At 41.1% G+C, this 9,789-nt stretch overlaps 1 protein-coding gene across 5 annotated transcripts in view; it reads right to left on the reverse strand.

Moving 5' to 3' along the window:
- Positions 1–1,525: 1,525 nt before the first annotated feature.
- LEF1 (lymphoid enhancer binding factor 1) overlaps positions 1,526–9,789 on the reverse strand; it is a 71,082-nt gene continuing 62,818 nt past the window's right edge. For all 5 annotated transcript variants that reach the window (XM_015625799.2, XM_015625800.2, XM_015625801.3 and 2 more), the window contains one exon: positions 1,526–2,657. In XM_015625799.2, coding sequence (XP_015481285.1) covers positions 2,578–2,657 — 80 coding nt within the window. In that variant the 3' untranslated portion in view covers positions 1,526–2,577. The remainder of the gene's footprint in view (positions 2,658–9,789) is intronic.

A 9,789-nucleotide genomic window follows, 5' to 3' on the forward strand; every position in this document is an offset into this window, starting at 1 on the left:
TGGTGCTTGTTCACTGTATGTTAACAGCAGAAATACTATTTTTAGGTCCCAAATTATTATTCTTTACTATTAGGGCTGAAAGACCTTTCATCCTTAAGGCAGGCAACTTCACAACAGTGTATTGGGGACAATGTGCCACATGAAGCTGACGCTTCCATTGGGAACAATTTTTTTCAGAATGGGTAAATGGCTTTTTAAATAGCCATTAAAAAATCTAAACAAAGTAGTCATGTTTTATAAAGTTCTAAAAAGAACTGTTGTCTTTGGAACATGTAATTTGCAGATCTCACTGCAGTAATCCTTGATTTAGAACAATTACAGCACTAAGTACTTGCCTTTTTTCCCCTTTAAAAAACAAAACCAAACCCCAAACCAAAAGCCAGACAGGTTTCCAGCAAAGGCTGGGATAATTGAATGGAAACATAGCCAAGTCTTGCAAAACTCCAGTATACAGTTGCTATTCTCTCAAGACATATTTTCTCCTGCCATCTGAGAGCCTGGTCACTTGTTTTTCTTTTTTTTTAAACGTAATCACTAGTTGCTAGAAATAAATATTGCAAGAACTAATATGCTGGTTACAGCCTTAAAACTGAACATGTGTGCAGTGCATACTGGTTTCAGAGAAAGCTGTTTTATAACATTTTTAATTATGAAATTTCTTATGCAACCGAGTTAAAGGGTCATTTATAAACAATCCAATTCCAAAGCTTCCTTAGGCAGTAACTGACCTATGTAATTTCTTGTAGCTGAAGCTTGACTCAGTCCAGTCTCACACCAAACAAGATTTGGAAGCTGGAATACAAAGAATGCTGATTCAATGTACAGTTCATAGTATTTCTTTTCCACTCACAAATCAGTGAAGAAGTTTATCTATGGCTCCAGTGTCTGGTATTTTTTAAGTTGCTTAGTAGAAGTGAGGCAGCTGTGCTGTTTGCTTTGGCAGGAACATCTGCCATATCCCAGGCACCACTGGCAGTAGGCAGGCCATGCTGACTCTGGATCTCAGACTATGAAACCAGGCCTTGCACAGCTGATTCTGCAGCCAGCCTCAAGCTGTTTCATAATTCATACAGCTACAAGAAGTTTAACTGTAGGCCTCTGCCTCTTGTGTGGGCATAGACCACGTCCAGAAAGAAGCAAATCCATATTCCTAATCATCAACTTAAAACCACTGTTCCCTTCTGTAAGATTTTGCTAGGAAAATGATGATGGAGAGATCCTTAGTACTTCCACTTAGGCCAAAGCTAACTGAGCAGCACAAGGGAGCACTGAGCCTCCCCATTCCTTATTCCTGGTATGGAACTGAGACTTCTGCTCACTTTTTGAAGAAAAAGAAATTTTCCAAAATCACTTCATGGGAGCAAACAGCCAAACAGCATTTCCTACAACATAAGACTGAGTCAAAAGTCTTCACCCTTACCAGCGGCTGTGCCTTCCTGAGCTTGCTTCTACCTTTGAGGGATTCTAGCAAAAACTGTTGTTTTGTTAGTTTTTTCTTTTAAAGCCAATTTTAAAGACAGTTAACTTTGGTTTTATTACAAAGCTTTTATTAAAAAACAAATGCTCAGCACATTAACTCAAACTGGAATGACAAAAAAAAAATTGGTTGACAGTATTTTTGGCAAAGGCTGTGCCTTACTATTTTAAAAAATGGGTACATCAATGCTCATTTCAACAACTGGCATAAAATCCCACTAACAGGCTAACAAAAACAGATACAAATACAGAACAATTGAAGTAATAATTCAAGTGCTGGGCTTTTTACAAGGAGAAGGGGAATGGGTGAGAAGGAGAACTCACTGCAGTCAGATTTGCTGGATGTATTGCTTATGTTTACAGAGTAGATGATGCAAGACTAACATGTCTACTGACCAGCTGACTGTTGGTACATTTATTTAGTTCTATAGGACACTGTATTATATAGACTGAGAGGCCACTATTTGTTACAAATAGTTTAACAAAACAGCCAACCTTTTTTTCCATACAGATTTTTCCTCTGGCAGAAAAAAAAAAAAAGAAAGAAAAAAAAAAGAAAAACTCCTTTTATTTAAAAAGTATTTCAGATTTCCGACACTTGTTTAAAAGCTCATACCTAGTAAAATATACACCAAAGAAATTACAAACTAAAAGTTAAAATATAAAAGCATTCAAGTTTCTTAAAAAAAGCTAAAACCAAAATTGATCCTGTCGCACCATTAAATAAAAAGAAGGTTGAGCGCGTCATTCTGGTCCAGGCAAATTCCATTCCTCGATGTGCTGTATGGGGCAGCTGTGGTCTACGTTATTCTGCTGGCTGAAGCAGGCAGAGACAGCCATGCTACTGTGTTTGCTGACTCAATATGGACACAGATGAGACAGGGGCTTAAGAGTGCAAGGCAGAGGTGAAGACAAAAGCTGCTCTGCTGACCCAGGAGCTCATTTGCTCTATTTATATCGGGGCTGGACCTCTTGATAGTGAAGGATTTTGGCAGTGATTGTCTTTATGATTCAGTGTCTCTAGCAGTGACATCAGGGTGAATGACATCCTAGACAGACTCCTTGGGGGTGGTCTGTGCGGATGAAGGACACACCTAGGGTTTAACAAGCTTCCATCTCCAGAAGGGGTCCTGGTGTCGCCGCCTTTGCTTTGCAAGTTGAGAAAGCATTTCTTTTCCCACCTACAGGGAAGAGGGGAGGGGCAAAGAGAGAGAGAAAGAGATATAAAGACTATCTGAAGCCTTTAAAAAAAAAATTCTCAAAACAAGCTGGTGATGGGTCACTGTAACTCTTACAACTGTATTAGTGGAATGTGCATTACAATGTCAAAGTTAAATGCAGAATTTATTACTACGTGCTTTTGCTTGAAGTTTGCAACTGTATTTATGGAAAGTACTTTGGATTATAAAGAGATACCAACTAGAAAGGTGGGGTTTTAAACATCCAGCATATTACAGAAGTACTTCCCTTTTGTAGTGGATTTCATTTATCTACAACATTTGACCCAGATACCATTACAAAATTAGACATCCTCAGGCTTTAGTACTGCAGTGCAGTCGTTGAGGTCAATTAAACCTCTATTTCAGAGCCTCGAGCTGTACTCCCTGCAGACATGAAAAAATGCTGTCTTCTGCAAGCAGTTTGGTAGAGGAATGTGGTGGATGAGGCTTGTGTGAACACTGATTCTACCATCCATCCTCATGACTGGGGAGGATCTGTTCTGCTCTTCAGCAGGGTAGGGAACATCTTCCAGCTGTGTAAGAACCATGGGCCTCCTGCCTAGCAGTAAAGTTCACTAGATCTTGGAAGGATTTATATTCTTAGAGCATGTGAAATGACACACAGTACAGGCTTAATAGGAATTGCTCATCTAGAGAAGAACAGTTTTTCCTCACTAGATCTCTGGGCTACATCAGCTGATTCATGAAATTGCTAACTCAACCATCCCCCTTGCCCTTCTGATCCAGATAAGTGGGTTATAACAGGGTCTCCACCCAAAGTCTCTCTGATGAGTCAGATGTTTTTCCACATATGGACTCACGCTCTCCAGTAACTGGGGATTACTGGTATCTCAGAAAAATCAACATTAACCTCTAGGTCTCCAAGTACTGCTCAAGTGCCAACTTCTTAAGAAGTAGAAGGTTCAATGAGCAACGCTTCTGAGAGTGATCAAAATTAGCAAAAGAATGGATTTAAGTGGAGAAGGTAAACAAATTTTCACCAGAAGAAACGTAAAATGCTTAGTCACATAAAGAAGATACACTGCCAGCACCTTGAGTCATGCAAGGCAAGACAGAAAAAGTTCATGAAGAAATGGTTTAAACCACAAGTCAAACTTTTTATACTAATCATGATAGATAGACTGCTTAAGCTTGCAAGAGCCACAAGCTGAATTTGTCAGCAAATTTTACATTACATTTCAGCAGTATTTAAACCAAGGCCATTTATAACTGAGCACTCACCTCCCATCTGCTGCAGCTTCCATGTAAACCATTACAACACAAAGTACTTCACTCATAGTGGCTGAGTAGCGTGGCAGCTCCTGAGTCTAAGGAGTCACACTGCCTCATGTAGTCCAGGGTAGAAAGCCTCTAAAACTGATTTTGTACCCTTTGATTTTAATCAGCATAAGGTAAGGCCCCAAAAGCTTACTAAACAAGTTGACTCCTTATCAGAGGCCATCCATGTGGCTATTGTTGTAGTGGAAAGTTGAGGACACTTCAGTTTAGCTGCATACTAAGGTAGAAGATCAGCATGAATTTGTAGCAAACTGCTCTCTATAGCTTAGATTTGATGCAGACTCCCTTGTCACACAAACACTGCCCTCCCTGGTACATAAGGAATAACTTACACCTGCTGCTGGTAGCCACAAAAGGTCTTAAAGCTTCTGAGGCCTCTTAAACAGCACAGCCAGAAGTCCACTGGCAAACCAGCAGTTTCAACAGAGGTGGTCTGTATTGACTAATTCAGTTCCTATTTCCTCATAAAACCAGCCCATGTCCCAACTAAAAAAAGCCTCCCGAGCTTCCTGCCTTTTTTTTTTTTTTATTTTTTATAAAGTAGCGCAGTGCTCCGTAACACGTGCGGATCAAAGAGCTACGAAGGGCTCTACCTTTCCAAGGAGAACGAAAGAGAGGCCAAGCAAACAGCAGAGAAACACTGGGGAGAGCACCCTGCAGCTTTATATTTATTTTGTGCCTTTTCATCCCGGATTTTCAAAGGTTTGGTCCAGGTTGCTCTTCCTGGGAAGGTTTTCCTCTCAGTCTTACATGAAAACATTCAGCTTCCTGTTGAGGAATGGCCTTGAGGCGCCAGGCCAGTAGTTCACAGCAGTCTGATACAAGCGCTGTGATTCAGAGCTACTCCCCATTAGCAGCCAGGAATGTCTACTTCACTGAAGGAAATGAAATGCTCTTCTGTTGAGATGGTTCCCTGCCTCCTCCCCCCTTCCCTTACCAGCAAGCTGTCTTTGAAGTCAGGAGGTTAAAATAACGACCGTGGCCTTGCTCTGGCCCTCAGCTTTTTCCAACAGCGACCATTGCTCCTTTCTCAATCCAGAGGCAGCTTTTGCAGTGCCTGCCTCCTTTCCATAGCTCGTAACTGTGCCCAGCTCCTCTAGAGAGGCTGCAGACAGCATGGTGATTCTGAAGGGGACAGGCACAGGGAAGCCCCACGTATTTATATTTCCTAGCAGTACAGCAAATTACACAGTAGCTGTCCTGAAAGCAGCATCTCAAACCCAGCCTTTCCCCTGCCGCACACTAAGGCTACACGCTGGAAATTGCTTCTACTGCTGATAAACCAAATAATACCTAAAAAATACGAGTGATGATGGTGTTGCCTTACAGATATAAAACAGGTCAAATCAGGATTCTTTTCATGAAACCACAGGCATGTGCTAAGGAGACTGAAGACTTCCCACATCTAAGGCTTCACTGGGGGGCTGCAGCTGAAGTCTCGCCAGGCAAGGCATGCCCTAGCAAAGCCCAATCCACAAGTGAAGTCGGCACAAATCAAAGACTGCAATTACAGCTCCCTGGCTGTGGTTAGGCTTCAAAGAAAGTGCTGCGAGTCACATTTTACATATGTGAAGTCTTGAGCCTGAGCCACAATAGGAGGCACTGTCTGTGCCATTTGCAGTGTACATCTGACTGCAGGAGGAAAGGGGAAAAAGAAAAAGAAAACAACACCTCGAGAAAGAAACAGACATAAGATTCAAGAATAATGCAGTGCAAAAAGAAAAGCCTTACTACTGAAGTGATAAAACCGTAATTCAGGAATTGCTACAGTAAAACTAAAGTCTCCTAGCAAGCCTGGATTCAGTGGCTGAGGGGATCACAAGAGGATCTGAAGTCCTCCCCATGCTTTGGAATGGGATGGATTGAAGGGAGGGTCTGCAAAGGTCTTGTTCTCCTCCTCCGGTGTTTTAACTTTTCTAGAACAAGGGAGAGAATTATGCAGCTTCATCCACGTCATGCTAATCAGAAAAGGTTATTGAAGAAAGTCAAGAGTGTCTGGGCCACTACAGGAATAAGTATGGAGTAAAAGAGATACCTAACCCTTCACACAAGGCAAGGGATGTTACACATTTTAAATGAGGTACTTTTTTTCTACACCTTTCCCTATCATACTGTTTGGATACAGTTCTAAGAAGAGACAAGACTGCGTATAACAGGGAGTTACATGTTTTGTTTGGGTTTTTTTTTTAAAGAAAACATTAATCTCCAAACCTGTTTTTTAATCCAGTACTTCAAACAACATGGCAAGTTCAGGGACCCAAAAGCTGAAACTGTCATTTTCTTTGTAAGTCCAAATTGAACACGTTCAACTTACTGCCAGCCATGGTTCATTCAATACTCCAGAAACCCGGCTATGCAAAATCAGGTCATTATTTATCAGGGCAGTTTGTGCTGTTTGTGCAGTCCCTCTGTATTTTCTTTAACAGCAGAGCTGGAGAGGGTTTCAGGCACAAGCAGATAGATGCCGGCGCTGCAGTCTGCTCCTCTTCCTGCCCAGCTGTGCCATGGTTTGTGGGTTTAGCCCAAACCAGATCCTTGAGATGTTCAGGGCAAACACAAACAAACACTCCACAACCCTTGTTGTTTCTAAACAAAAAAAGTACCTCCCAACAAAACCCCAGTCATTTTAGTAATCCAATTTGCTGCAGGGTCCCACAAGCTGTTACAAAACATGGATGGAAAGACCTACGGGAGACAGGAAAAAGCCCTCTCTGCAAGAGCTGGATACCAGCAGGCAGCAGAGGAAACTTTTTAAGCTGCCTTTGTATCCAAAGAAATGACATAAAATTGTACCCTAAAACTGTAACAGATGCTGCCAAGTTGAAACTATGTTAGTATAAAGCTTTTCTTGGTCTGTCCAACCCCTCCATCCCGCTTGCTACTTTTAACCTTGGTCCATTGCTGATAACTGCGAATGGAGACTCCAATAGCAAATTACTCACTGGTGTTTTAACTGCCCCTGAAAATACCTCTCCATTAACTACAGGTGGAGCCTGGAGTCCTAACTTCTGTCCTCATAGTTTGACCTCAGCTAGATGCATAAGTGAGCAGCTGAAATATTCCTCCCCCAGCCTTCCCAAGCCAGAGACCTCTTCCAGAGCAGATTAGTCTCAGCATGGAAAACACCCAGGTATTTTAGGGTTCCCGTTTTGTGCAGCTGATGGCAATGATGCCAAGCAGGTGTGGCTCTTATCAAAGGCCCCCAGAGTAGGCAGCACAAAACTACAAGCTCTATCACGGAGCTAGAATCTTTAAAATTATCTTACTGGAAGACCCAAGACATGTTTTTCCTGTTGGGGGTGGGAGGGGAGAGAGGCTCCATGTTTATAATAAAAACCAGATTGCCTCTAGACAGCTGTCTCCAGCAGCTTCTTAAAGAGGAACAGTATACTAAAGGCTAGGAAGAGGGAGGAAGAAACAGGCTTGTCTCCTTTCTGTATCTTTATGGCGTATAATAAATATTCAGAAGACTATTTTTAAAATTATTTGTTTTCTGGACTGAAAGCCAGGGGCACAGAAATTGCTACTTCAGTTTTCACCTGCTGTAACAGAAGAACATGAGGTATTGGTACAGCAAAAAGTGAAAATTCTTTCAGAAGAAAGAAGTAACACGGGTACAGTTTCCTTTGTAGATAATTTTTTTCTGCCACAATTAAACACAGGTTAGAATTTACACTATTTTGAAAGACAATCTCAACAGTTTAATCTTCTGATATGTGGAATAATAGAAATTGTTGCCTTCATGAAACCAAAGGCAAGTCAGATGCAACCTGAATATCTTCCAGAGCTTCTATCAACTCTTCTACACACAGGTATCCACAGAGCAACACTACAAGCATAAGACAGCAGTACACAGAAACCACTACAGAATTCAAACATACCAACTTCACTTTGATGCAATTAACTCATCTCATCATAAAATCTCTGCTGGTCCAAAATACACAACAGGAAGCCTGTGTACCTCAAAAGACACACATATGTGAAGAAAGCCAGCTATTCATCAAAATGTAGTCCCACCTAATGTGTGCATTTGCCTTTACACCATAGAAACCAATTCCGTGTAGTTATTTTGGCAATAATATTTTACCACGTGCAATTCAGGTACCCTTGAGATGAAGGACAGATAGAAGACTCCTAACTCTTGAGTTTAACTCTGATACAACTTAACATTAATGAGGAAACACATATCCTGCAACTTTTGCAAGGAGGAAGTAACTTTAGAAATTATGTCTCTCTGGTCACTTAAGCCTATTTAATTCTCCTCCACCCCTGATCCTATTGCACTGATGCCTGTGGCAAGAACACCAGTTCAGAGATGGTCCCTGGTACCATTTTCCTCAGTTGCCTCTAATACTGCTCACACACTACACTCCTGTGCCAATGACACCTTCACTGCACAAATGCTTCCAACATTTGCTCCTACCACAGGAAGGAGGAGCTGAAAGCTCTTGCCCTGAAAGCTCTCACTAAAGCCCATAATGTCTCACTGACTTGCAAGGCTCATGTTTTAATTGGCCAGACTGTGGTGCTTCAGCTGGCCATGCTGTGAGCTTCCTTACTTGTTTGGCTTTCCAATCTGCAAGCTTTCAAAACTGTCTACATGGTACAGTCTAAACAAGCAGGGAAAGGCTCAGAGATTTAAAAGATGACATGCATAAAAAGTCCTTAAAGTAGAGGATTAAGGAACTGACTGGCATTAGAAGGTTTGCTCTATTAACAGTGACTTTCGCAACATCATGGTTAAGGCTCTTTGTTTTTGTTCTGTTCTTTTGGTTATTTTTTGTCTTCAGAATGGCGAGGTTTGCATTCATGTATATCAGAAGACCTCTTTAATCATAGTCTCTAAAATCAGAGGCAAATGGAAGCAAAACTCAGTGCTAGGGTATGTGATGGTTTGCTAAGCTTTCACAGAATTGCATTTGAATACAATTCTGTTGAAATTAGAAAGCAGATTTCAACCAAGCTGTAGTGGCTTAGTCTCCAGAAACAAACAGGAAAGACTTTGACAGTGTCATAAAAACTTGCTTTCTAGCTGGTCAGGAACAGAGTAGCAAAACCTCATTTTGAAATTTTTCATGTAAACACACTAAAAAAAGTGAAACTGCAATGCAGACCTGAGAAAAACACTAAAATTCTAAAGTTTTCTTCCAACTGGAAATGAAACAACATTTCAAAATCTTACATCTTATTTATGAAACAGTTTGTTTCTACAGAGTTTTTCTCATGACCTTAGATTTCTCAGTCTGGTGGTGAGTTTACTAAATCCACCAAAATACACCGTTTTTATCCAGAGAAGAATGGTGCACCAGCAGTCAACTCCCTGTCCACACCCTATCCCACAGGAAGAATTAGAACAATAGTTGTCCCACTGCTCTCCTTCATTCTAGCCCAAACCGCCTACTGCTAACACCTCAGAACTGAAACAATAAGGGGTTTTTTAATCACTTGTAAATGTGGTTAAGTTCAAACTTCATTAAGCATCTCTAATTTCACAGTAGGTTCTGCAACTTGAGTGTCTCCAATAAAACAAACACATACATTCACCTCCTGAATACCTATTTTTTCCCTTTGTCAGTTTAAAATATGAAACACTGAAAATCAGCTTCATAACTGACTACACTGCACCTATTTTGCAAAAATCCTTAACATTTTTTCTTATTTCTCTAAACCCTTAGCTATGCTGATTGTCTAGTTTAAAGTGTTCTGCTGTTCTTTGATTTGTAAAACCTATGCTTTGCTACTACCCTCACTTACCCCTCCCACAGGCTGTGATTGCCTGCCTTCCTTCCTTCCT

Source organism: Parus major, chromosome 4, assembly GCF_001522545.3.
Source record: "Parus major isolate Abel chromosome 4, Parus_major1.1, whole genome shotgun sequence".
Taxonomy (NCBI): domain Eukaryota; kingdom Metazoa; phylum Chordata; class Aves; order Passeriformes; family Paridae; genus Parus; species Parus major.